This window comes from Taeniopygia guttata, chromosome 21 (genome assembly GCF_048771995.1).
Source record: "Taeniopygia guttata chromosome 21, bTaeGut7.mat, whole genome shotgun sequence".
Classification (NCBI taxonomy): Eukaryota; Metazoa; Chordata; class Aves; order Passeriformes; family Estrildidae; genus Taeniopygia; species Taeniopygia guttata.
The window spans coordinates 5161725-5187878 of record NC_133046.1 but is presented as its reverse complement, the minus strand read 5'-3'; the positions used below and the strand labels follow the sequence as shown (position 1 = coordinate 5187878).

The following is a 26154-nucleotide window of genomic DNA, read 5'->3' as shown; positions in this document are numbered from 1 at the left end:
AGGGCTGAGGAGATTTGGGGGACTAAGGGATCCCTGAGAGGGCTGAGGAGATTTGGGGAGCCCTGCCGGGGTCGAGGGGACTGCTCGGCTGAGGAGGTTTTGGAGGCTGAGGGAGCCGGAGAGCCCTGACAGGGCTGAGGAGGTTTGGGGGGCTGAGGGAGCCTCGCTGGGGTTGAGGAGGTTTGGGGGGCTGAGGACAGTGAGGGAATCAGGGGCTGTGGAGCTTTGGGGAGCCCTGCCGGGGCTGAGGAGGTTTTGGAGGCTGAGGGAGCTGGGGAGCCCTGCCGGGGCTGAGGGAGCCTTGCTGGGGCTGAGGGAGCCTTTCTGGGGCTGAGGAGGTTTGTGGGGCTGAGGAGGTTTGTGGGGCTGAGGGAGCCTTGCTGGGGCTGAGGAGGTTTTGGGGGCTGAGGGAGCCAGGGAGCCTTGCTGGGGCTGAGGAGGTTTGCGGGGCTGAGGGAGCCTCGCTGGGGCTGAGGAGGTTTGGGGGGCTGAGGACACTGAGGGAATCAGGGGCTGTGGAGCTTTGGGGAGCCCTGCCGGGGCTGAGGAGGTTTTGATGGCTGAGGGAGCCGGGGAGCCCTGACAGGGCTGAGGAGGTTTGCGGGGCTGAGGGAGGTTTGTGGGGCTGAGGGAGCTTGCAGGGGCTGAGGAGGTTTGTGGGGCTGAGGGAGCCTTGCTGGGGCTGAGGAGGTTTTGGAGGGTGAGGGAGCCAGGAAGCCTTTCTGGGGCTGAGGAGGTTTGGGGGGCTGTGGACACTGAGGGAATCAGGGGCTGAGCAGCTTTGGGGAGCCCTGACGGGGCCGAGGGGACTGCTCGGCTGAGGAGGTTTTGGAGGGTGAGGGAGCCGGGGAGCCTTGCTGGGGCTGAGGGAGCTGGGCAGCCTTTCTGGGGCTGAGGAGGTTTGTGGGGCTGAGGGAGCCTTGCTGGGGCTGAGGAGGTTTTGGAGGGTGAGGGAGCCTTGCTGGGGCTGAGGAGGTTTGGGGAGCTGAGGGAGCCTCGCTGGGGCTGAGGAGGTTTGGGGAGCTGTGGACACTGAGGGAATCAGGGGCTGCGGAGCTTTGGGGAGCCCTGCCGGGGCTGAGGAGGTTTTGGAGGGTGAGGGAGCCTTGCTGGGGCTGAGGAGGTTTGAGGGGCTGAGGGAGCCTTGCTGGGGCTGAGGAGGTTTTGGAGGGTGAGGGAGCCGGGGAGCCTTGCTGGGGCTGAGGAGGTTTGTGGGGCTGAAGGAGCCTTGCTGGGGCTGAGGAGGTTTGGGGGACTGAGGGAGCCTCGCTGGGGCTGAGGAGGTTTGCGGGGCTGAGGGAGCCTTGCTGGGGATAAGGAGGTCTGGGGAGCTGTGGACACTGAGGGAATCAGGGGCTGCGGAGCTTTGGGGAGCCCTGCCGGGGCTGCGGGGAGCTGAGGAGCCTTGGGTGCCTGAGGGGGTCTGGGGAGCCGAGAGGGCTTTGCGGGGCTGCGGGCACCGGGGACGCTCCCGGGGCTGCGGAGCCTGGCGGAGCTCTCCCGGGGCTGCGGCGGTTTCGGGGCGCTGCGGGCCCCGGGGAGCCCTTCGGGCCGGGGTGCCCCAGCCCAGTTCGGCCCAGCCCGTCCTTGGGCGGGCGGTGGCGGCGGCGGGGCCGGGCGGGCCGGAGGCGGGGGCGGCGGCGGGGGGGCGGCGCGGGGCTCCATCTTCCTCCGTGCGGCGGAGCCGGCGGGACGGCGGGGCACCATGGCTGTCGGTATAGGAAGTGTCTTTTTTTTTTTACCTTCCCCCCCTCGCTTTATTTTTTTTTTTTTTTTATATCCCTCATCCCTCCCTTTCCACCCCCCCGTTCCTTCTCTAAAACACCTCAAAACCCCCCGAAACCCCCCTCACCCCGGGGGCGAGCGGGAAAAGAGGGACCTTCACATACTCCCCCACTCCCTCCCCCCCCCCGCGCTGCTTTTTATTAATTTTTCATCTAAATCAATATTTTTTAAAAATTTCCCTCCTTTTTTCCCCCCTCACCCCCCTTCCCCCTCCCCTCAGCCCTGCAGAACATGGCGTCCCCGTCCTAGCGTTTTAAAAATAAGCCGGGGCTGCCATTTTTGTTTGCCTTTTGTCTGCGAATTTTAATAAAAACGTCTGAGAATGTGGGAGAGGCGGCGGATGGAGGGGGGGTGGGGGGAGCACCCAGCCGGGCCACCCCCCCTTCCCCAAACCCCCCCTTCCCCCCCCATCCCCCGGCCTTTTTGTCTGGCAAACCTCCCCCCCCCCCCCAAATCCCCTCCCAGGTTGAGGATTTCAACTTCACTTAACCAAACTTCGCCTTTTTCCACCTCTTTTTTTCATTATTATCATCATTATTCCGCCAACCCCCCTCCAAGCAGGAAGAAGAAGGAAAGAGAGAGAAAAAAGGGGGGAAAAGCGGGGGGGGGGGCGGGGGGGGAAACAGCGAGGAAAATACCCATTTACCAGGATTTTCCCTTTTTCTTTCCCTCTGGATGGTCTAATGGAAAAGTTAATTGCAGCCGAACGTACCTATTTTTGTGGATGTTGCATGTTTGGGGGGGGGGGTTTGCTTTTTTAATGCATTCTTGGCTTTTTTTCTGACTTTTTTTGCTTACAGGAGGTGGCAGAAGCAGCGCAGGGGCTGAATATTATCATTACCATCATCATAATCACCATTATTATAATTTTCACCATTTTAATTCCTTTTCTCCTTCCTCTTTTCCTCCTTTTCTTCGCTGTTTTCTGCATTAACTGGTTTTGTCTAGTAAAGTGGTCTCGCTGGCTGGAAGGTCTAATGGAGGGGGGGAGATATTTTTTTCATGGCGTTTTTGGCAGGAATGCGGCAGCTTTAGCGAGGGACCCAAATTTCTGTGGCTGTGTCCCAGAGGTCTGTCTGTCCCTCTCCAACATATATTTAGCCATATACTATTTATACATCCATAATCTCCCGGCCACGTCGGGGGGACTGGGGGGGGAGCTTAGAGCCGGCGTGGCCACAGTGATGGATTTGAACCCAGGAATGATGAATTTGATGATTTTGATTTCTTTTTCTCCCTTCAAGGTTGGAGGATGCTCCTTGTTGGGTTATTTCCCCCCCCCCCCAAGCCTGCGGTCCTTCGGATAGCAGCCGGGTTTTTTAACCTGGGGAGGATGAAGCAGGTGAAAGCGGCTTCGAGCCCGAGGCCTTTGAGATTATAAAGTGATATTTTAGCAGAGAGGTAAAAAAGTTTTTTAAGTCCCTCACGGCGTGCGATTTGCCGAGAGGCGGAGGGTCCAGGGCGAGGGGATGGATTTCACCCCCCAATTTTCCAGCCAGCTCCCGATCCCTCAGCTTTCCCAACAGCTTGGGGATGAGCGGGGCTATAAAAAAAACCCACTATTTTTTATTTTTGTTGTTTTGTTTTTATTTCCCTTTTTTTTTTTTGTTGTTTTCTCTCTATTTTCAGGCAAAACCCCACGTTCCCACGGGTCGGGTAGGTCGGAGCCGCTTCGCTTTTGTTCCTCCGCTGTGGGATCTCGCGCGCCGGGGGCTGGCGGGGGGTTCGGGGTGTGTGAAGTTGTCCTCCTCCTTGTCCCCCCGTAGAAAAACGCCCCACGTGCAGCACCCGGTCTCAGCTAGAGCTGGAGATGGACGCGGATAAGGGGAAGCAACGCCAGTACTCGCAGAGGTGGGCATGATGGCTGGATGGAGGGGATCACAGGGAGAGAAAAAAACACCCCTGCTTTTATACATTTACGTCTTAAAATAGCATCTAATGTAACGATGTGCATGCATGTAATTATATGTGCGCTTATGAAAATAATATACATATGCGCACCAGAATCTAGGTATTATATGTGTATGTATATATTTCTATGTAAGTGGGGGCATGGTATTTTTTTGGGGTGTTTTGGGGGTGTGAGGGGCTCTTTGCCTACCCCCTCTGCAGGGAGGGGACCTCTCTCCTGGCGTATGTGTGACCCCTTGATATTTCCCTTTTAAGAAATGTGCCTTTATATGCATAAAATAATAACGTTCACCCTCAACTCCCCCCACCTTCTGCTTTTTCCCTTAAAAATGTGGATTTTTGGTCATTGGGCGCGATGTCAGGACAAGTGCATGTTGGATCCGGTGCTCTCACTCCCTCCTCAGGGTGATCCCCTGCCTGTGCCTCGGTTTCCCTGTGTGCTGTCACCCAGGAGTGACCCCCCCACCTTGCTGCTGGGGGTGGGCAGTTGCCCCGGGCTGGTTTGCGTTGCTGCCTTTGCCTTGTGGGGTGCCTGGCTGGCCTCTTCTGGGGGGGCTGGGTGTATTTGAGGTCTGGGGGAGCAGGACCCCCTCAGGCTGGGGAGTGGTGTGTTTTGTGGGGCGTGTGTGCCCCGTGTCTGGTGTGTCACCCCATGGGCTCTGTCTCTCCGTGCAGGCTGTCCCTGTGTCCCCTCTCTGGGTCACTGGACCCAAACGGTGGATTTGGGGTCACACCGCCTTGGCCCCCATCTTTTGGGAGTGTTGCCCCCCTGGTCCCCGCTCCTCCACCCCCGAGCTGGGCACTGTATGGGGGTCTCTGGCGTGGCTTTGCCTCCCCTCCCACTTGCCACTGGTGCTTGGCTCCTCACCCTGCCCCGTGCACCCCTTTTCCTGCACAGGGACCCTCGGTCCAGGCTGGGGCTCGTTTTGGGTTGGTTTTGCTGGAAATGCAGAAGGAGAAGCCCCAGCCCAGGGCCCTTCGGGGGGCGGAAGCCGGGGGTTTAATTGGTTCCATCTTGGGTGAATTCTTGCGGCGTGCGGGCCACCCCCTCCCCGAGCCACAGGGGGCTCGCCCGGCGTTCCTGCTTCGCAGCCATGCCTGCCTTCTGCCCCTTCGCCTTGGGGTGAATCCTTCCTGGCTGGGGCCCGTCTGGGCACGGAGGGATGTGTGTTCCCTGAGGATGGTGCTAGATGCTGCTTCCTACCCTGGTGGCCTTGGGATGCAAGTTTTGTGGATGGGCACTTGCTTTCCCTCCAAAACTCTTCCTGCCCCAGGTGAACCCCAGGGAAACTTGCTCTTAAGAGGGGACAGGGGCCACGGCTTTGTGTATTGGGGAGGAACTGAGACATGGTGAAAGGCAGAGCTGGGTTCCCTGGCCCAGGGACCATCCCTGTGTTGGGAAGGACGCGCTGGGATTTGGGTGGGGGGCGCGCAGGGTGCATCCAGCCCCCCGCTCGGTTCTCCCCAGTGCGCCGTCTCTGGCTGCCGCCGGCTTTCCTGCACTCGCCGCTTGGCATGGGGGTGGGACCTCTGCCCTGGTGCTCTTGCTGGGATACTTGTGGACACCAAACTCAGTGTCTTGCTTGGTCGAGGACACATTTAGCTACCAAGTGCTTCTCTGATCACCCCAAATCCCTCTCCTCACCTCCCAGACCCCCCACTTTCAGGCTGTACCAGGTTGGTGGTCGCTCGCCGGTCCCTTTTCTCTCGGCGGTGGCGTGAAAAGAAATCTCTTGTTTCTTTTTATTTCAGCGAAGGCGAGACAGAGAGGGCTGCCAAGGTAGAGGCGTTCCCTAGAGAACTGTAGCTTGACTTAGCGGCAGTTGGGTAGGAAGTTGGAAGGCTCTAGTGAGCTCGTGCCCACCCGTGCCATCATCTACCTCCCATCAATCTGGAGCCTCAGCGACACGTCTCCCCAGGCAGCTGCGCCCACCTGGCTCCAGAGGCCACCCTGTGAGTACCAACCCCGACGGCCCCGGCACTGCCGCCCCTCGCTGCCACTGCCCCCGCTCTCCCCTCGCCACCCCCAGCCCTGGCTTGCCGGCTTCTCCCGCTCTTCCCTCCCCGTGGGTGCGGAGGCCAGCAGGCTTTTGGTCTCTTTTTAGGGTGCTGCTGCTTCCCTCCTCGGCCCGGCTGAGCAGTGGTGCCGGGTGCTGTGCTGTTCTGGGGAATTTGGGTTTCAGCCCATGGTTTTGGGGCTCTGTGCATCTTCCTGCCTGCTCTTCCCACATCCCTCTCCTCTGGCTGGGCTGCTTGGGTCTCCACCATGCTTTGGGCACCCACCTTGTCTCTGGGGATAACCTTCGACAACCCCTCAGCAGCCAAATCTGGTGCCTGTGGAGGATGTCAGGGGCTCTTCCCACCATGGTTTGGACCACGGAACCCCACGCCACTGGAGATGTTACCCAAGAGATGTTACCCCCCGCCCAGCCAAAAACTGGGGGGGCACAGAGAGCCCTACCACCCCCCGTGCCCTGCAGAGCCGGGGGGAGACGTGCCGCAGCATTCCCTACCCTTCATAATTTCCATTTTAATGGATTTTCTTTTTTTTTTCCACCTTTGCTGCATGTCAGCTTTCATTTTTCATAGTTAGCTGAGAATAGAGAAAAAGGGAGTTTTAATATATATACGTTTTTTTTCCATCTGCCTTCTTCCCCCTCCCACTCCATTTCCCAGCCCCAGAGGAGGGGATGCCTCTCCCCACGAAACACTGCACAATTTGTTACATTAAATCGGGACAGGAACAGGGATTTTTATAATTATTTTGGCAATGCCGACCATTTCTTCCCTCTTGTTCATCCAGCTCCGAGCGTGGTGGTTTTACAAATAATTTCTCATTTCTTTAGTAAGCCCTCCTCAGGTGGGGGTGGGGAACCACGTGATATTTATGCTTTTCTCCCCAAAATACCCTTCGTGCCTTTTCAGCCCCCTCCAGCTTTGCAGGAAGGATCCTGGGACTGATGTGGGGGTTGGTGCCGTGTCCTGGTGGTGGCTCGGGGGCCACGCCGTGGCTTTGATCCGTGCGGGTGCTGCTGCTGGCTCCGCTGGAGCCCGGCACGCCATCGGGACAGGGAGAAGGATGGACAGATGGACGGATGGGAAGGACAGAGGTCACGGGGCACCTGCTGAGACGGGGGATCAGCTCCAAAAAACCCTTTTCTAATCATAGCTCCAGTTTCCGGTTTTTCCCACGGCTGCTCTGGGGTGGGGATTGGTGCCGGGGTGCTTGGTCATGCCTGGGGGGCTCAGAGCCCTCCTGCCTGAGCTCCTGCTCCCTGCTTGCCTCTGTACAAGGGATTCCCTGCTGCCAGCTCTGCTTTTGTCCCTGGTTCCCAGTGTCCAGCCCCTCGTGCTGGCACTGGCATCCCTCATCCCGTGCCCATTATCCCAAGAGATCTTATATATGTGTGTATATATATACACACACACACACACGTAGCCAGTGGGTAAATGCATGCTGTGGGCGGCCTGTGGGTACATATATAATTACACAAAATAGCTGGCAGTGGCTGCGTCCGTGTATGGGGAGTGCATGTAACATCCCCAGCGAATTCCTGTTCTGTGGCATGGAGTGGGACTTGGCCTCCGCCTGTGCCTCTGGGATCCGGACCTGCTGTCACTTCAAAACCCTCAAATTCGGTGCTTGAGTAGTCGGGAGGTGGCCTGGAGTGGTTCAGGACTGGGAAGGGGAATTCCCAAAGCTGATGCTGGGTTGGTGTCCTGGACAGTCTGTGGTGTTGAGGGCTGCCATGAGAAGTTGCTCCTATTCCTTGATAGCCTGGAACACACCTCATCCTGTGCCAGGCTGCTCCATAGGGGCAGGTGGTTCCTTCCTCCCTGCCTTGGTTTCCTCCCCAAACGGGCATGGTCCCTCCCACAGCTTCTTCAGGCTGGGGTAGCTGCTGGGATGTTACATTCTGGTGGGACCAGGATTCCCTTTCTCTGCGTGCTGCCCCCCTGCCTATGGGGAGCTCAGAGTGTGTTTGAAACCTGGGGCAGCAAGTGGGAGGAGGAGGAGGAGGAAGAGCATCATCCCCAAATCCTGCCACCCCCAAAGCTTTTGGGGATGCACTTTTCTGGAGGCATCACTCTAGTTTCTCCTGGAATCCTTCCCGTGGCCTGGTTTATTTTGAAGCCAGTGCTCCTGGGGGACCCCCCCTCCCATACATCTCATCAGGATCCTATAGATGCTTACCCTCATGTCCCCATAATGGGATTTGTCAGGGTGGTGGTGCCTGGTGATGCTGGGCTGCTCTGCTGGGATCATCCTCTTGCTGCCCCCTTCCAGCTGTTTCCCATTACCCAAAGATGGATTTAGAATGAATTTTCCCAACACCTTCAAGCGTCTCCATAAATCTCCCAGCCCTGCTGGTTCCTGGTGTTCCTGTTGAGCTGCTCCTGGGCGTCACAGGCACTTCACTTGGCTTTGGAGGTGTATTTTAGGGGGATTCAGCTGGGATTGCTGTTGAGTTCAATGTGCTACTGTGCTCACCCTCTCCCATGGCAGCATCCCATCCACCTCTAATCCCTTCCTGGGTGGGAGAAATACTTCTAGAGCTTGAGAGACTTGGGGTTTTCCCCAAATTTCAGCTTTCTTCTTTTCCAAATAATGTCCTAGTGCACTCACCAGTGTTTTGTGGTCTTGGAGCAGGCAGGTGCTTGGTGTCCCCCTAATCCTACAGGAGTTTTCATCTGGGAAGATGCTCAGGGGAGGTTCCCCAGTCCTGCCCCCCTGCCAGCTCCCTGCCTTTGCTCAGAGTCTGGGTCTTGCTTCTTGGGGAGGTGATGGTTTGTTTTGGGGGGTTCAAGGTGGAAGGGTGGGGGGACCTTGTGGCAGTCAGTGATGTCCCATAACCGCCCCCCTCTCTCCCCAGGATGGCGGAGCCTCGCTTCAACAACCCCTACTTCTGGCCGCCCCCCCCCACCATGCCCAGCCAGGTAGGACCCCTGCCCCGGATTTTGGGAGGATGAGTGGATGTGGAGAACACTGAGGGGGAGGCTGGAAGTCCCAAGGATCCCAGTTCTTCTGCCCTCACCCACCTCTCTGCCTTCTCCCCCCTCAGCTGGACAACCTGGTCCTGATCAACAAAATCAAGGAGCAGTTGATGGCGGAGAAGATCCGTCCCCCTCACCTGCCTCCCACCTCGGTGGCCTCGCAGCAGCCCCTTCTGGTGCCCCCCTCGCCTGCTGAGAGCGGCCAGTCCATCATGTCCCTGCCAAAGCTGCAGCAGGTGCCGGGGCTGCACCCCCAGGCTGTGCCACAGCCTGACGTGGCCCTGCACGCCCGGCCGGCCACCAGCACCGTCACAGGTACAGCTGCTGGTCCCCCCAGTCTGGGGGGGCAGAGGGGATGTGGGTGCCCTCAGAACTAACACTGTCACATTGCCCACTAGGGCTGGGGCTGGCATCCCGTGCACCGGCCGTCAGCACCTCGGAATCCAGCCCAGGGACAGGGACCACCACCCCCTCGACCCCCACCTCCACCAGTCAGAGCCGCCTCATCGCCTCCTCGCCCACCCTAATCTCAGGAATCACCAGCCCCCCCCTCCTCGACTCCATCAAGACAATCCAGGGCCACGGCTTGCTGGGAGCGCCCAAGGCTGAGCGGGGCCGGAAAAAGATCAAGGCGGAAAACCCTTCGGGACCGCCGGTGCTGGTGGTGCCCTACCCCATCCTGGCCTCAGGGGAGACGGCCAAAGAGGGGAAGACATACAGGTAGGCACACCCCCGCCCGCTGTGGGGGCTGGGGGTGGTGGCGGGGAGCCCCCCCACCCCAGCCCGGTCCCTGCGGGGTTCTCCCCCACACCCTCCAGGTGTAAGGTCTGCCCCTTGACGTTCTTCACCAAGTCGGAGATGCAGATCCACTCTAAGTCGCACACAGAGGCCAAGCCCCACAAGTGCCCCCACTGCTCCAAGTCCTTCGCCAATGCCTCCTACCTGGCCCAACACCTGCGCATCCACCTGGGCGTCAAACCCTACCACTGCTCCTACTGTGAGAAGTCCTTCCGCCAGCTCTCCCACCTCCAGCAGCACACCCGGTGAGCGCCCCGCCGAGGGGCTGGGGACACGAGGGGCTGGGGCACGTGTTCCTGCTGCCCAGGGAAGGGCACCCCACACCCACCAATCCCTCCTGGCACCTTTATGGCCCTGCTCTGCTTGTTGGTCCTGCTGTCATCATCTCCCACACCTTCACACTGTGCTCATTGATTCCCCCCCACACTGGCTGTCCCCATTGCCTTTGTCATCCCTGCCACACTCATCATTTTCAGCACTTCCATGGACTCCTCCATGCTCATCATCTCCACTACCTTCATCATCCCCACCATGCCAATCTGACTCCACAGCCTTCATTATCCTGACATTTCCACCACCTTCATAGTCTCCGGTACCTCCATTGTCTCCACTACCTTCTTTCTGACCACATTCACCATTGCCACCATGCTCATCATCTTCAGTACCTTTATTGCCCCCACCATGCTCAGCCATCTCCACTGTGCTTTTTCCCACCACTTTCTTCATCTCCACCATGCACCCACCACCTTCACTTCACCCCACTGTGGTCACCTGTCCATGCATGCCAGTCCATCTCCTCCACACTCACCAGTTTCCAGCACTTCCATCATCTCCCAGTCCCCCTCTCTGCTCCATGTCTTCTCTGTCACCTCCTGGGGCACAGATGTCACTGTGCCCACTGTAACCCCCCACTCCAGCGTGACCCCGTGGGTGGGATTGGCACCGTCCCTGGTGGTGGAAGGGGAGGTGACAGTGACCCAACGTGTGTCCCCAGAATCCACACCGGCGACAGACCCTACAAGTGCCCGCACCCCGGCTGCGAGAAGGCCTTCACCCAGCTCTCCAACCTCCAGGTCAGTGTGGGGGGACCCAGGGCAGGGGGCACAGGGTCACCACGGTCCCCCCCTGACTCCCTGTGTCCCCTCAGTCCCACCAGCGCCAGCACAACAAGGATAAACCCTACAAGTGCCCCAACTGCTACCGGGCGTACACGGACTCGGCCTCGCTGCAGATCCACCTGTCTGCACACGCCATCAAGCACGCCAAGGCCTACTGCTGCAGCATGTGCGGCCGTGCCTACACCTCGGTGAGCATGGGGGATGCCCCAAAGCTGCCCGCAGCCCCCAGCCCCACGCTCACCCCTGTGCCCCCCACAGGAGACCTATCTGATGAAGCACATGTCCAAACACACGGTGGTGGAGCACCTGGTCAGCCAGCACTCGCCGCAGCGGACGGAGTCACCCGGCATTCCCGTACGGATCTCCCTCATCTAAGCGGGGAGGGGACAGGACCCCCCCAGCATGAGGAGGAGGAAGAGGAGAAGGAGGAAGAAGAGGAGGAGGAGGAGGAGGAGGACGAGACCCCCAGCGCCGCGGGCCGCGCCCGGGCCGTGCTCCTGCCCGGCTCCCGCAGGTTTGGTGACATCCAAAGACGGTTTCAGAGCACTTTGAATCTCTGCGGTTTGGTTTCTTTGGGGGGGGCAGTGGGGCTGGGGGTGTCCCCCCTGCCAGGCCCCGCCCCCCATTTTTGGATACAAATATATATATATATATTTATTGGCCAAGAACTTGGTGCTGCTAAAGACCAGAAATTCACCCCAAAAACGAACCGTGGATGGAGCAAAAAGCAGCTGGGGGAGGGGGAAAGTCCCACTACCCACCCCCCCCACAAAGACTCTGGGCCCAAGCGCCTCCATTTGGGGTTGATTTTTAAGCATTTTGGGGGTTTTTTGTGTTCTTTTGGGGTCCCTTTCGAGGGCGAAGCCGCGGGCAGAGCTGCGTCCCCCCGGTGGCGGCCCCCCATTCCTCAGCCCCAGTTTTGGGGGGTTCGGGGGTCCCCCTGCTTTGCCTTGTGCCTGCCTGTACATACCCCCTGTATAGAGCCGGGGGGCACTCCCCCCAAACTCATCTATATTCTGTACTTTTTGGTTCATTTTGGATATTAACTGTGTTATTTTTTATACACTTTTTAAGCCTTAACTCAGCGTTTCTTTGGGGTTTTTGTTGTTTTTTTTTTCAGGGTGTTTTATTTACCTTTTATTAATTTTTAACCCCTCTGTTATTTTTTACCCCCCCTATTATTTTTACTCCCTGCTCCCTTATTTTTTACCCCCCATTATTTCTCCTTTCAATGTTGTACGATATCAATATTGTAACCTTTTTTGTCAGCATGTTAATACTGTGTAAATATGCCTCTTATACACTTAGCCCCCACTTTTTTCTCCCCTTCCCCCAAATTTTGGGGCTTTTTTATTTTCCTCGCTGCCCAGCCAGGCCAGGCCTCCCTAGAGCTAGTTGGTACCTTATTAAAAAAGGGAAAAAAAAAAAAAAAAAAAAGAGAAAAGAGAAGAAAAATGGACAAAAAGTTGCCCCTCTCCCTGTTGTCACCACTCCCCCCATCCTGCATTGTGGTTCCTGGAGAAGCTGGGCAGGCCGTGGCCTCACAGCGTGGAAAAGGAATGAAACTCCCCCAGCCCAGCCCCTTTCCAAAAAAAGAGAATAAAAGAGAAGAAAAAACAAAACAAAACAAAAAGACCAGAACAGGAATTAATGAAACGGAGGGGTTGTGTCTGGGGGGAGGAGGGGACGCCCCTGTGGGGATGTCTGGGGACAGAGGTGGGGGGCTGCAGGAGGGGGTGTGCAGCTGTGGGTCACCCTCAGCAGGTGCCTTGTCCCCAGTTGTCCGGGGAGAGGGGTGGCACGGTGCTCCTGGTCCTGGTGTGGGGTGAGTGACCCACTGCTGGGGACAGCAGCTCTGGGGACATTCCACTGTGGCCTGAAACATCTCACCATTGCCACCAGCTCTGGTGAGACCTCAGTGTGGCCACCAAGCCCAGGGACAGCTCAGTCTGGGCACCCTCCAGCAGCTGTCACCACCTCTGGGGACACCTCATGGTGGCCACAGCTCTGGGGTCACCACACAGCAGCCACCAGCCTCAGGGACAGGGCACAGTGGCTGCCATCTCCAGAGTCACCAGCTCTAGGGCTGTGTCACCGCCCTGGCCACCAGCTTTGGGGACAGCTCACCTTTGTGCTTAGCACCTTTTGGGACACTGCTACCAACGTCAGTGGCCGTGTCACCACCGGCTCTGGGGACACCTCTCCAGGGACATGCCACCACCTCCCCACCTCAGCAACTTGGGGACCCTGTGTCCCCCTAAGCACTGGGACTTGGGGGTCACCTGGGGGCGTGGAGGGTCCCACTGTCACCACAGGGGAACATCACCCCATGTCCCAGCTTGGGGGGCAGCAGGGACCCCAGGTGACACCACCAACGCTGTCCCACCACCCACGGTAGCACTTGGAGACATCCCCGAGTTGCTGCCTTAATTTACATGAGAAGAAATTTGGGGGTGGGAACTGAAGAAAACTGGGAGAATCCCAGGGGTTTGTTTTTTTTTTTCAGTGTTTATTAAAAACAAAAAAAAAAAAAACCAGGAAAACGGGGGGTGGGACCATGTGTTTTTTTTTCAATTTTTTTTTTTTTCCTTTTCTTTTCTTAAAAAGATCGTGCTGGCTGAGGGGGCAGTGGGGGGGTCCTTACCTGCCTGGGGGAGGACCCCCACCACTGTCCTCTGCCCCCAAAACCAGCCCAGTGAGTGGGGGTGTGTGTGAATGGGGGGTGACGCCTCCTCCGCGCCCCCCACCTCTCCCTGACCCCCTTTGGGGGGGAAGTCCAAACCTCCCTGGGGACCCCAATCCCAGCTGGGGGAGGGAGCACACGTTAAGGCAACCGTCCTGCTTGGCTCTGCTGACCTGGGGGGGACATGGGGGACACGTGGGGACCCCCTCCCTGCTGGAGAAGGGGGGGCTCTAGAGCTACGGGCTATTTACACCCCCGGGTGGGGCAGGGGGGGCTGGGTGTGCTCACAAGTGTCTTTCCCCCCCTTTGCCCCCTCCCCGGGGCCGCGTTTGGGGTCGGGGGTCCTGCGGGGCTCCCGGGAGGGTCGGGGGTCCCACGGGGGGAGTGGGGTCCCGTGCCCCCCCCTCAGGAGTCCTTGAGCATGTTGATGCGGGCGTAGATCTTGAGTGCAGGGCCCAGCTTGATGTTCATGGTGCTCATCAGGTGATCCTCCTTGAGCAGCAGCAGCGCCTGCCCGTCGATCTCCTGCGCCCGGAACTCCTCCGCGATCTCCTGGCAGCCTGTGGGGAGGGGCAGCATCAGCAGAGCCTCTCAGAGCCCCCAAAAATACACTGAGGGGTTTCTCTGTGCTTAAATCCCCCCAAAAAAATCTATTTAGGGAGTTAGCATATGTAAACCCCCTCCTCCAATTATTCCTTAGGTTTATTTGTAAGTCCCTCTGCCCCCTCCCCAACATATTAATGGTTTGTGATTAGAATCTCCCCTCCCCTGTGAGTAAATCATCCCCCAAAAATGTATTTATGAGATTATCTGTGTGTAAATCCTACTCAAAAATATATCTAGGGGGTTCTCTGTGAATAAATTTCTCCCCAAAACCACAATCTTGGGGTTATCCTTGAGCAGATCCCTCCTTGAACACACCCTGAGGGACACAAATCTTCCCCAAACCGCACTGCTGGCTATCTGTGGGCAGATCCCGGGGCATTCCTCACCCGGCAGCGAGCGGATAAATTCATAAACGTCCTCCACGTTCCACTTGCTGGGCTCGCTGGGCAGGAAGCGGTGGCCGAGGCCGGGCAGGTCGCGGCCGTGCACGTCGGGCAGCTCCATGTCCCGCAGTTCCATGTCCCGCTCCCCCTGCCGGCGCCGGGACGTGGAGGAGCTGGCGGAGATGGGCGACAGCGGCTCCTCGTAGCTGGAGTTGTCAGAGCAGCGGCTGGAATCCTCCTGGCTGTGGTTGAGCTGCAACGACGCCGTCACCGACCCCGCTGGGACAGACCCCGGGGGCTGCGGGGGCAGTGCTGGCCTCAGCACCTGCCCCACGTCCCCAAAATTCAGGGACACATCCCAGCCTCAGCACCTGCCCCACGTCCCCAAAATTCAGGGACACACCCCAGCCTCAGTGCCTGCCCCATGTCCCCGAAATTCAGGGGCAAATCACAGCCTCAGCGCCTGCCCCACGTCCCCAAAATTCAGGGACAAACCACAGGCTCAACACCTGCCCCACGTCCCCAAAATTCAGGGGCAAGCCTCAGGCTCAACACCTGCCCCATGTCCCCAAAATTCAGGGACAAACCCCAGCCTCAGCACCTGCCCCACATCCCCAAAATTCAGGGGCAAATCACAGCCTCAGCACCTGCCCCACATCCCCAAAACCCAGGGGCAAATCACAGCCTCAGCACCTGCCCCACGTCCCCAAAATTCAGGGACAAACCACAGCCTCAGCACCTGCCCCAAAACCCAGGGGCAAACCCCAGGCTCAGCACCTGCCCCACATCCCCCCCGAGGCCAAAACTCAGCCTCAGTGCCCACCCCATGCCCCCAAAACTGGGGATCCTGTTATGGGGACGCCCACCCTGTGCTCAGCGCCCACCCTGTGCCCTCAAAATTTAGGGACAAACCCAACTTGGAGACCAGCCCACATTCCCAAAACTGGGAACAAACTGCATCCCCAAGGCCAAACCAGCTGGGGACAGCCCCTGGCCCCCAGCTGGGGACGAGCTCCTGTCCCCCCTCACCTGTTTCTTGCTGTCCTTGCTCAGGGGGGGCAGGGTCCCCTTGCAGCTGCGGCGCCGCCCGTGGGGGGGCCCTCCTGGTTTCTGCAGCTTGCTGCGATCTGGGTGGAACAACCCCACCCTCTTCGTGCAGCCCACGTTGTACCTGCACGGAGCCACGGGTCATGGAGGGGTCCCCACGGGTCATGGAGGGGTCCCCACGGGTCATGGAGGGGTCCCCACTCCACCGGGGGAAGTTTGGGGATACCTCTACTCCACTGAAGAAGAGGGGAAAGGTGGTTATTTTGGGGTCACCCTTCCCATGCTGAATGGATTTTCAGGTTACCTTCACCCTGACAAGTGATTTCTGGGGTTACCTCTACTCTTGCCAAGTGGATTTTGGGGTTACTCCCACCACCCCAGGTGGATTTTAGGGGTTACCTCTACTCCACTGAAGAGAGTCCAGATGGGTTTTGGTGTTCCACCTGCTCTGTCAGGTGCGTTTTGGGGTTACCTCTACCCTGCTTGGGCAGATTTTGGGGCTACCTCTATTTGGCTGAGGAGGGGGCTGGGTGGATTTTGGGGTTACCTCTACCCCACCAAGGAGGGGATGGGTGGATTTTGGGGTTACCTCTACCCCACCAAGGAGGAGATGGGTGGATTTTGGGGTTACCTCTACCCCACCAAAAAGGGGATGGGTGGATTTTGGGGTTACCTCTACCCCACCAAGGAGGGGCTGGGTGGATTTTGGGGTTACCTCTACCCCACTAAGGAGGGGATGGATGGATTTAGGGGTTACCTCTACCCCACCAAGGAAGGGATGGGTGGATTTTGGGGTTACCTCTACCCCACCAAGGAGGGGATGGGTGGATTTTGGGGTTACCTCTTGGCACAGGCCATGGAGCAGAAGCGCTTGGAGCGCTTGAACTTGTAGGCGAAGTCAACGCGGCCACAGAGCTCACACTTCAACTTGGGGGGGTTCCCCTCCTCTTTGGATTCTGGGGGGCGTGGAGGGACACCCAGAGAGAGAAACCAGCCAGCTCAGCCGAGGGGCTCCGGGGAGATCCCGGGGGGCTCCCAGGGGCTGGGCGGGCCGGGGGCTCGGGCGCTACCTTGCAGGTACGGCTCCTCCATGTCCGAGTCGGTGGTGGTGGTGTTGTCCTGCGCTGGGAGTTTGTCCGGCAGCAGCTCCTGCGCATACTGCTTGTGCAGGGCCCCCACCAGCAGCGAGGAGCGGCCCACCTGTGCGACACACGCGGCTGCAGCGCTGCCCCACCGGCTCCTTCCCACCCCCAATGTCCAGGGATGAGGGGAAGGAGAGGGGGATTGTCACCAGCTACAGCTCTGCACCGTCCTGGGTGATGGTGACAAGGGTGTGGGGTCCAGCTATTCTCTGAGTGACCCATTCCCAACCCCTCAAGTCGAGGTGGAAGGATAAGGAGAAGAAAATACATTACCAGGAATGATTCTACCCCTTCCCGGATGCTGAAGTGCTCAATTTTTTGAGTTTGAGGGTTCATAACTGTCAAAGTGACCCACTGCCAGCCCCCCGAATCCCAGTGCCCACTTCCCAATCCCTCAGCTCCAGGAAGGACAACAGGCATGTTCCCAGAACAGTTCTGTCTCTTCCCAGATAATGGAAATGCTCAGTAACATGGGTGAGGATTTGGGGGCTCATGATTGTCTGAGCATCCCATTCCCAACCCCTCAAATGCAGGAGCCCTCTTCCCAATTTCCCACATCCAGGAACAAGGACATGTAGAGGGGGATACATCACTGGGAACGGCTCAATAAGGAACTTAAAAATGTGAAGATTTAGGGATCCACAATGGTGTGGATGCCCCATTCCCCAGCCCCCAAATACAGAAGCAAGGATAGGGAGGGAGGAATGCATTAGCAGGAATGGTTCTGCCCCTTCCTGGACAATGCTGAATGACATGTGCAACATTTGGAGGTTCACAATCGTCTGGCTGCCTCATTCCCAACCCCCCAAATACAGAAGCCCCCTCCCACGCACACAAATCCAGGGATGAGGACAGGGATTGGTGGATACGTTACCAGGAACAGCTCAGTCCCTTCCTGAACGATGAACAGCTCAGTAATGTGGGGGAAGATTTGGGGGTTCTCAAAGGCCTGGATGCCCATTCCCAACATCCCTCTGCCCCAGAAACCGGTAAGGAGGGGGGGACACCATACCAGAACATTTTTGCCCTATTCTCAGTCATGAAGCTCTCAACACACGGGTGGAGGATTTGGGGGCCCCAAAATCAGGGATACGGATGCAGAAAGAGAGATACATTCCTGGGAATGATTCTGCCCTTTCCTGGATGACATCCTCGATCATACAAGTGAGGATTTGGGGGTTCACGATGGTGGGTGGGTGCTCCATTCCCAACCTCCCAAATCCAGTAACAGGGGTAGGGACATTGGGATACACGAGTGACAAAACGCGGAGCGATGCAGAGCCCCCAGGCTCGGGATAAACCCCAGATCGCAGGATCGCCACCGGGAACGGCTCGGCCCTTTCCCGTATGACCAAGCAGGGGATGATTGGGACCCCGAATCCCCGAGGCTGCCCACCGGCCGCAATCCCGGCGGCGGGAGAGCGGGATACGTTACCGGGAAGGGCTCGGCGCCCTCCTGGATGACGAAGCCCTCGATGACGTGCGTGAGGATCTGGGGTTTCACGATGGCCTGGGGCGGTTTGTTCTCACCATTGTGGGGGGCGGCGCCGGCGACGGTGGCGGCAGCGCTGCCGGAGCCCGAGGTCATCCCGGGAATGCGGGGCTGCGCATGGAGGCGCTCGGGGGGCTCTGGGGACAGCGGGACACGCGGCTCAGGGGCGGGCGGTGACGCGGGGCCGCGATTTCCATACAGCTGGGACGGGCAGCAGCTGCCGCCGCTCCCAGCGCCGCCTCCGGGGGCTGGGAAAGGGCCGGAGGGGCCCCCGGGGTACGCGGAGGGGTCCGGACACACCCGGGAGCGCAGGAACGGGCACCAGCCAGGCCCAGCGCAGCCCAATCCACACCGGAAAGCGCCGATCTCCCCCAGAACGGGCCGAGCGAGGCTCGAGCAAACCCGGCCAGCCGCGATCTCCCCCGGCAAAGCCCGAACCGCCCCCGGTACGGCCGCGGCAGGGCCCGAGCCGACCCCCGCGCCGCCCGGCGCGCTCCGGCGGGCCCGATGGCCGCAGCCCGGCCCGCCCCGGCCCCTCTCCCCCCAGACCGCCCCGGCCCGGCCCCCCCCGGGCCGCGCAGGCCCCGGCACCCCCATCACCTTTGTCCGGCGGCGGCGGCACCGCTGCCCCCGCCCCTCCCTCGCCCGGGCCTCGGGGCCGGACCGGGGCCGGGGGCGGATGCGGAAGTGAGGTCAGAGCCGCCGCCGCCGCCGCCCCGGGCCGGGCGGGGCCCCCGCGGCGGGCGCGGACTTACCGGGCGCTCAGGGGCTCGGGGGGGCCATGGCGGGGGGCCCGGGCCGGGGCTGCGGCGGGAGCGGCGCCGGGAGCGGGGCCGGGGCCGAGCGGGGACAAAGGCGGCGGCGGGGGCGGGGCCTGCGCCGGACACGCCCCCGCGCGCCCATTGGCGGCCGCCGCCGCCGCGCGCGCAGCCCCGGCCCCGCCCCCCGCCGGGCCCCGCCCCCACCGGCAGCGCCCCGCGAGGGGCGGAGCCACACGGGCCTGGCCACGCCCCCAGCCCGGTGCGCCCCCCACGCCCCCTGGCGGCAGCGGCGGGCGCCGCACGCAGCCCGAGCCCCGCGCCGGTCACCGCGGGCCGGGGTCGCTCCCGCAGCACGGCCCGGCAGCAACTCCCCGTGCCGCGGGGCTGCCTCACCCCACCAGCCGGTGCTGCGGGAGCGGGGCGGGGGCTTACCGTGCGCGAGGGGCCGCTCGCCCTCGGGGGTGTCGGGGCCCGGGGGGGCGGCGGGCGGTGAGAGGGCGGGGGGCTGCGGCGGGGCGGCGGGCGGGCTCTCGGCGCTCCTCGGCACGGGCAGCGGGTCCCGGCGGGCGCCTTCGGGGACCGCGAGGGACGGCTGTGGTGGCAGGGACACGCGTGGGGCAGGGTCAGGGGTGCACACGCACGTGCGGGGCTCAGGGCAGGTGCGTGTGCGGGTGGCGCAGGAACATGCACCTGCACGGCTGGAGTGTGCACACCTGTGCGTGGGTCACACACAAGCATGTGCCGAGAGCGGGCATGCACATGCACACACGTGTGTTGGAGTCCGGCACGTGTGTCCAGACACACCTGATCTGGCACACACATTTGTACATGTGTTCAGGGAGCCTGTACACACCTCTACAAACACACACGTGCACGGGTCTGGCATGAGTGTGACACACATGGCTCAAGCACATGTGCACACACACAGGTCAGGCAAGCACGTCTGCACTCATGTGCATGGACCTGGGGCGAGGAGGCACACACGTGCAGGGAGCAGACACATGCACATATGCACACATGCATGTGCATGCATCTGGCAAGGCTGTGCACACACGTGCATGGGTCCAGTGCACACATGCATGGTCAGACATACAAGGTCAAACACATGTGCACACGCACACATCAGCCACATGCTCCCCATGCACAGGACCAGGCACACACAGCCGTGGACGGGGCAAACCTGTGCGCACAGTGTGTGGGACAGGTACACACACACAGTGTGGCCCAGGCGTGCACACCTGAACAGCTGCAGACTGACGTGACAACTGGGTCCCCATGCACATTTCAGGAACACACATGCACACACACGTGTGCAGGGACTGTGCACTCACACGCGTGTGCACACAGCTGACTCCCCAACATCCCCACTCCCACTCAGCGCCCCCATTCCTCCTTCCCTCCCCTGAGCTCCCCCCACCAAAGGGCTTGGGGCCCCTCACCATGAGGGTTTGGGGGGAGTTTGGTGGGAGGCTTGGGAAGGCTTTGGGGGATGTTTGGGGGCCCCTCATGATGAAGGTTTGGGGGGAGGTCTGGGGACCCCTCACCGTGGGGCCGGTGGGCTGCAGCTGCAGGATGACAGCCGAGGCGTGCTGGAACTTGCGGGGGGCAGCGTGGCAGCCAGGGTGCCCGTTGGGGGGGCCACCCTCACCCCCTGCTCCCTGGGGCACCCCTGTTTTGGGCTGGGGGCCCGGGCTGGGGCTGGCAGGGGGCAGGGGCTGGAGCTGGGGGGCTGTGGGGGGGCCCGAGGGGGGCTGCCCACGGGGGCCCAGCTGCTGCTGCTGCTGCTGGATGACGAACTGCTGCTGCTGCTGCTGCGGTGGCTGCGGCTGCATCGGCTTCGGTGGCTGCTGCAGGAACTGGGGGGGCTGCAGCGGGGCATAGGCTGCGGGGACAGCAATGGGGACAGAGATCCCCCCTCATCACCAGCACCTCAGCCCCACGGGACCACCCCCAGCATCCCCCTCCAGGAGGCTGCTGCTCGCTCTGTGTCTGTTCCCTCTGGTGACAATCAGCTTTGCCAGCTCCTGCTGCTGCTGTGGGAAGCTGCACTCAGGCTGTCCCGGGGCAGGCGATCCCCAATTTCGGGAGCCACGCCAGTGCAGCAGCCCAGGCTCCAGCACTCACCGAGTCCCCTGGCTCACACCCTCACTGCCCCAGCCCCCTGCACCCCACAGGATCCTATGGGTGCTGAGACCCTCCCAAGCAGGGCCCCTGCCAGTGAGGGGATGGACCCACAAAGTCCTAAATACAGGGAGGTGACAACGGACACACCAGTGTGGGCCATCACTAGGTTTCAGCGTGGCTAGCCCGTGACTCCCCCAGCACCCAGGGGTGTCCCCCGCCCCGGAGCAGTCCCTTACCTGGGGTGACGAGCGGGTGGGTGGCAGCGGGGGCGGTGGTGCGGGCCAGGGCGTGAGTGCGGCCCTCGTGCCCCTCGGCCTTTTTGAGGTGCTCGGCGGGGGGCTCGGGCGGGGGCCCCCGGGGAGGGCCAGCCCGGGGAGGGGCACCCCCGGGGGGCTTCATGGCCAGGGCAGGGAGGTGGGGGCCGGCGGGGCGCAGGGCCAGGCTGTGCACCTGCAACGGCAGCGGGTCAGGGGTGCCAGGGCAGATCCCGTGGGGCTGGCAGGGGTGGGGAGACTCACCTGAGGGGTGGTGGGTGGTGGGGCAGGTGGCGGGGCCGGTGGAGGGGCCGGCGCGGGGCTCTCGGGCCGGACAGCGCTGACGGGGCCCGTGGGTGTGAAGATGAGCTGGGGACAGGGAGAGTGGGTGCACGGCTCACCACGTCAGGGGTGGCACACCCTGTGTGTCCCTCCTCTGTGTCCCTACAGGGTGGCACATGGGTATCTATCTATCTGTGTAGCGTAGGAACAGGCACACCCAATGTGGGACAGGGTCCCAACATCCCCCCAAAAGGCAAAGAGCGCCTGCTTGTGTACTCCCAGTGAGGATCTGGGTGCTCTGTGGGGTCTGGGCATCCCCAGTGGGATGGGGCTCACCCCATATGGGAGCTGGGTTCCCTCAGCTGAGTGAAGGCACCTCACAAAGTCTGAGGGTGATAGGCACCTTGTGGGGTCCTCAGAGCCCCAGAAGGGTTGGGGGCACCCCACAGGCTCTGGGCACCCTATGGATTCCCCACGGGTCCCAGGCATGCCACACAGAACAATGAGCACCCCCAGTGCCATAGCATGGCCATGGGCATTAGGGTGCCCATCATCCTGTTGTGGGGTGACCGGGACCCACAGAGGTGGGTCCCGGTCACCCCACAACAGGATGATGGGCACCTTAATGGTCCTGGGCACCCCATCAGGATGCTGAGGCCCACCGTGTCCCAGCCCCACCCTTACCATCTGTGCCCGCAGGTACATCTGGGCCTGGCTGGCGGTGAGGGCGGGTGAGGCAGTGTTGCCCAGCAGCACGGCCTGCTGAGCGATGCCCGACGCCCCGGGCCCCACGCTCTGCGCCCGGTTCAGCAGCTGTGCCGCCGCCGGCGACGTCGCCAGGTTGATCTGGAATGGGGCATCAGGAGAAGGTCGGGGTGGTGCTGCAGGTGGGCACGGGCGGGGTGCTGAGAGGCTGAGGGACTCACCGTGGGCTGCTGTGCCGGGGCCGGCTGGGTGCCATTGCCGCCCGAGGAGCTGCTTTGCCGGTTCGCCGCCAGGCTTGCCTTGGGGGAAAGGCGAAGGTGAGGGGTGTGCCAGCCCCGAGCGACCCCCATGCCCGCGGGGTGCCCATACCTGCTGGACAGCGGCCAGGCTCTGGAGCTGGGCGCTGGTGAGGTGCTGCTGCTGGAGCGCGGCCGTCTGCAGCATGAGGTGCTGCTGCTGCGCCGCGTACATCTGCTGCAGGTACTGCGCCGCCGTGTTGGGCTGCCGATGCAGCGCCTGCTGGATCACCTTTGGGGAGGAAATGTGGCCCCGGGCTGCGCCACGACCCCCCCACGCCCCCCAAGCCCCCAGTGCCCCCTGCCCCGTACCTGCACGGTCTGGCGGTCGGGGATGCCGCTGTAGACGGAGATCTGGGGCCCGGGCGGGCGCGTGGCCGCGGTGCTGGCGGGCGCTGGGGCTGTGCCACCGGCGCTGCTGGCAGGAGCTGGAGCCGGGAGCTGCTCATTCTCCATGGCGGGGCCGGGGCGGGATGGTGGAAGGGGGTCAGACTAGAGCTGGGCAGGAGACACAGAGTGAGGGGGATCCATCATGGCCAGATGAGGGACGGGGGCTGGAATCACAGAGGAGGAGGAAGGTGGGGTAGAGGAAGAATGATGGGAGAGCCTGCGGCTCATCCTCCTCCACTAAAGTGGGGGTCAGCACCTCAGGGAAAATGGGGAAAAGGAGTATGGACAGGAGGATGGACAGAACAGAGGGAGGAAAAGGACAGGAGAGTGGACAGAGGGAAGGCTGGAAGGCAGGGAGATGGAGGTGAGGAGGTAGGGATGGATAGAAAGATGGACTGGAGGAAGAGAGGGATGAAGGATAGACAAAAGGAAATGAGGAACAGAGGGAAGTAGGAAAGAGATGGATGGAGAGAAAGAAATGAGGGAAGAGAGAAACCAAGGGAGTTATGGAACTAGGAAAGGGTAGACGTAAGGACAGGTGGAAGAAGGAAAGGGATGAAGGATGGAAGGACAGAGAGAAAGACAAACAGGAGAAGGAAAGGGACGGACAGAAGGATGAATGGAAAGGGAGGGACAAATGGAAGGGTGGATGGGCAGAAAGGAAAATGGATGGGAGGAGGGAGGGAAAAAAGGATGGACATAAGGACATATGGAAATAAATAAGGAAGAAGAGACAAGAAGGACAAAGAGAGAAGGAAGGAGGGGTCAAGGACGGAAGGAAGGATGGACAGGAGGACAGACAGAATAAATGACAGACAGAAGGAATGATGGCTCTAAGAACAGGAGGAAGGAGTGATGGATGGATATACAGATGGACAGAATTAGGAAAGAATCCAAGGATAGAAAGAAATGCTGAAAAAAAGCAGGAAACTGAGGGACCAAGGGATGGAGGGAAGAACAGACCAGATGGGAGAGAGGAAGCATGGACAGATGAAAAGACACAAAAGGGAGGAAGGGATGGAAGACAGGCTGGATGGACATAGGAAGGGATGCAGGGATGCAAGGAAGAATGGACAGAGGAAACAGACGAGGGGAAAGGCAGACGGAAGGAAGAAGAGGAACAAATGGATGGCAGGAGGAAGATGGACAGCATGACAGAAGAACAGGAGGAGGATGGGGACAGTGATGTGGGGGCCAGAGCGCGGGTTTTGTGGGTGCCACCTCTGTCACCATGGCCACTGTGGTGGCCATGAGGCTCCATGGTCACCGACAGCCACCGCACTCCAGCCATGTCACCCATTTGAACCCCTGCAGTGCCACCACAGCAGGACCGGGGACAACAGTGTGGGACACTGAAGACAGCAGCCACTGAGGGTGGCCTTGGTCACTATGCCACAGCACGGCCCCACCAGGCCATCCCAGCCCGGCACACGAGGGACATGGCAGCAGTGATGTCCTGGCCTTGCGTAGCCCGTGGGGCTTTGTCCCCTGAGATGCCACTGTGGCAAAGCACAGGGTGGGACATCCACCTGTGGCAGTGGCCTGTGACACTTCCCACCCTCTGGTCTGCATCCATGGCACGCCCTCAGCATCAGCTGGAGAGGCTTTAGGCAGCACTTTTCCCACCAACAGCCACAGACCTGTTTGTTCTGCTCTGGTGGCATCGAGTTCACACGGGGTCACCGCAGGGACTGACACAGAGGGATCACACCAGGCCCATCTGGAGCCAATCCTCCAGGGGTGGGCAAAGCCCAGGAAGCCCCCACAGCTCCCACCCATTGTGGGTCCAAGCCTCCTGCCCTCACCCACACCAAACCCCACCAGGGAATCTGCACTGTCAAATGGGGACACCTCACTTTTGACCCAAAGGTCAAACCCCCAAACTATTACACCCACCCAAAATAACAAAAAAAGGGAAAATTTTAAGTACTGCTGGGACCCACTGGGGTGGGGGGAACATGGGGGGTCCCACAGCCAGGACAGGAAGAGATGTAATTCCCTGATCTGAGCCCAAAAATGGAGGTGGCAAACGATGAGGGGGTAGGGAAATCTTGGAGGACATACAGACAGGTTGTGGGGGCAATATGGGATAAAGAGGGGGAAGATGGGGGGAATAATATGGGACTTCAGAATAAGGGGAGATGTAAGGTGCTGGTGAAGGGTGGGATATGGTGGGAAGGTGGGATAGAAAAGAGTGGGGTCAGATAAAAAAGTAGGGATTGGGAAATGATGATGGGATGGGAACAGTAATAAGGAGCAAAAGCAGAGGAAGGAGTGGAAGATAATGGGAAAGAGAGGAAAATACTAATGACAGCGTTGGATAGAAGTGAGGGAGGTCAGATATGACACTGGGGGGTGAGATACAATACAGGGGGTCAGGGGTAACAGCAAGCACTGGCAAATGACTGGGGGTGAGCAAAAATAACAATAAAGGGGTGCAGGATAGGGAGCAGCAGGATATGACATAGGGAATGATAAGAGGGGGGATGCAAGATCCTAGTAAGGGGTGAAAAACACTAGAGGGGGTGGGATAGAAAAGAGGAGGTCAGATTTAATAAAGGGGGAGTCAGACAAAACAGTAGTGACTGGAACATGATGGTAGGGGGTGGGAATAATACTAACGGTGCAAAACCAGAAAAGGGGGTGGAAGATGGGGAGTGGGATAGGATGGCAAGGGGTGGGATAGAAGACAAGGGGGTCAGATATAGTTTAGGGGGCTAGAGATAACACGGGGGCACTGGAATATGATGGTGGGTGGTAGGTAGTAATAATAATAATAATAATAATAATAATAATAATAATAGAGTCAAGAACCAAAGGAGGGAGAGCAGGAGAAAGGGCAGGAAGGGAGACACGGATACGGGTGAGAAATGGGGGACCCCACGCGGGGTGGGGAGCGGCGGAGTCCACGGCCCCGGGTGGGGAAACTGAGGCACGGCGAGTGCGCATGCGCGGCCCCCCCTCCCCTCAGACCCCCATTCCCCCCCACCCCCCGGCCCAGACAAAGCCGCCGGGGCCCGGTAGCGGCGGCACGCGCGGTACCTGCGTGCCGGGCCGGGCGAGGCGGAGGCGGCGGGCGGGCCGTGCCATGGCCCGGGGGGCGGCGGCGGCGGGGGGCGGCGGAGCGGGGGGCGCGGGGGTCCCGGCGGGGCCGGGCCGGGCCCGCTCCCTCCTCCCTCCCTCAGGCGGCGGCGCGGCGGCGGCGCGAGGCCATCGCTCATTTGCATTCCTGCGCGCGTCACGTGGGGGCCGCCCGGCCAATCGCCGCCCCCGGCCCGCCCCGCGCGCCACGCCCGCCGCGCCGCGCGCCCGCGGCTCGCGCTCGCCATGGCAACCCCGCGGCGGGGGGGGGGGGCGGCGGGGGGAGCGGGGTCGCCATGGC

General features: G+C 60.5%; 2 protein-coding genes across 6 annotated transcripts; one reads left to right on the top strand and one right to left on the bottom strand.

The window, feature by feature from the left end:
• Nucleotides 1-1566: 1566 nt before the first annotated feature.
• ZNF362 (zinc finger protein 362) lies at nucleotides 1567-12240 on the top strand. 2 transcript variants are annotated; one of them, XM_072917278.1, is made up of 10 exons: nucleotides 1567-1715; nucleotides 3552-3636; nucleotides 5449-5649; nucleotides 8571-8634; nucleotides 8760-9006; nucleotides 9090-9411; nucleotides 9510-9734; nucleotides 10484-10562; nucleotides 10637-10795; nucleotides 10866-12240. In XM_072917278.1, the coding sequence occupies exons 4-10, from the start codon at nucleotides 8572-8574 to the stop codon at nucleotides 10980-10982; spliced, it is 1212 nt and encodes a 403-aa protein (XP_072773379.1). In that variant the 5' UTR covers nucleotides 1567-1715; nucleotides 3552-3636; nucleotides 5449-5649; nucleotide 8571; the 3' UTR covers nucleotides 10983-12240. The 2 variants fall into 2 exon arrangements, with proteins under 2 accessions (XP_072773379.1, XP_032608079.3); XM_032752188.3 differs by lacking the exons at nucleotides 1567-1715; nucleotides 5449-5649 and adding an exon at nucleotides 2532-3441.
• Nucleotides 12241-13094: 854 nt separating this feature from the next.
• PHC2 (polyhomeotic homolog 2) lies at nucleotides 13095-25942 on the bottom strand. 4 transcript variants are annotated; one of them, XM_072917275.1, is made up of 15 exons: nucleotides 25815-25942; nucleotides 22695-22880; nucleotides 22456-22614; nucleotides 22308-22385; nucleotides 22066-22227; nucleotides 21364-21468; nucleotides 21082-21295; nucleotides 20266-20603; nucleotides 19154-19313; nucleotides 17904-18097; nucleotides 16398-16526; nucleotides 16168-16304; nucleotides 15309-15450; nucleotides 14283-14577; nucleotides 13095-13850 (listed from the first exon to the last, which is right to left on the bottom strand). In XM_072917275.1, the coding sequence occupies exons 2-15, from the start codon at nucleotides 22836-22838 to the stop codon at nucleotides 13696-13698; spliced, it is 2412 nt and encodes an 803-aa protein (XP_072773376.1). In that variant the 5' UTR covers nucleotides 22839-22880; nucleotides 25815-25942; the 3' UTR covers nucleotides 13095-13695. The 4 variants fall into 4 exon arrangements, with proteins under 4 accessions (XP_072773376.1, XP_072773377.1, XP_041576248.2 ...); XM_072917276.1 differs by having other exon boundaries at nucleotides 22456-22602; XM_041720314.2 differs by having other exon boundaries at nucleotides 16168-16282; nucleotides 16397-16526; nucleotides 25815-25941.
• Nucleotides 25943-26154: the final 212 nt, after the last annotated feature.

Excerpts from the sequence above, each read along its gene's own strand:
- ZNF362 (XM_032752188.3), top strand. The coding sequence starts at position 3,255 with ATGGATTTCACCCCCCAATTTTCCAGCCAGCTCCCGATCCCTCAGCTT. Across the intron at positions 3,442-3,551 it reads CCCACGTTCCCACGGGTCGG|AAAAACGCCCCACGTGCAGC; the intron begins GTAGGTCGGAGC and ends GTCCCCCCGTAG. Across the intron at positions 10,796-10,865 it reads GCGGCCGTGCCTACACCTCG|GAGACCTATCTGATGAAGCA; the intron begins GTGAGCATGGGG and ends TGCCCCCCACAG.
- PHC2 (XM_072917275.1), bottom strand. The coding sequence starts at position 22,838 with ATGGAGAATGAGCAGCTCCCGGCTCCAGCTCCTGCCAGCAGCGCCGGT. Across the intron at positions 22,228-22,307 it reads CCCCGGCACAGCAGCCCACG|ATCAACCTGGCGACGTCGCC; the intron begins GTGAGTCCCTCA and ends GCCCCATTCCAG. Across the intron at positions 20,604-21,081 it reads CCACCCGCTCGTCACCCCAG|CCTATGCCCCGCTGCAGCCC; the intron begins GTAAGGGACTGC and ends CTGTCCCCGCAG.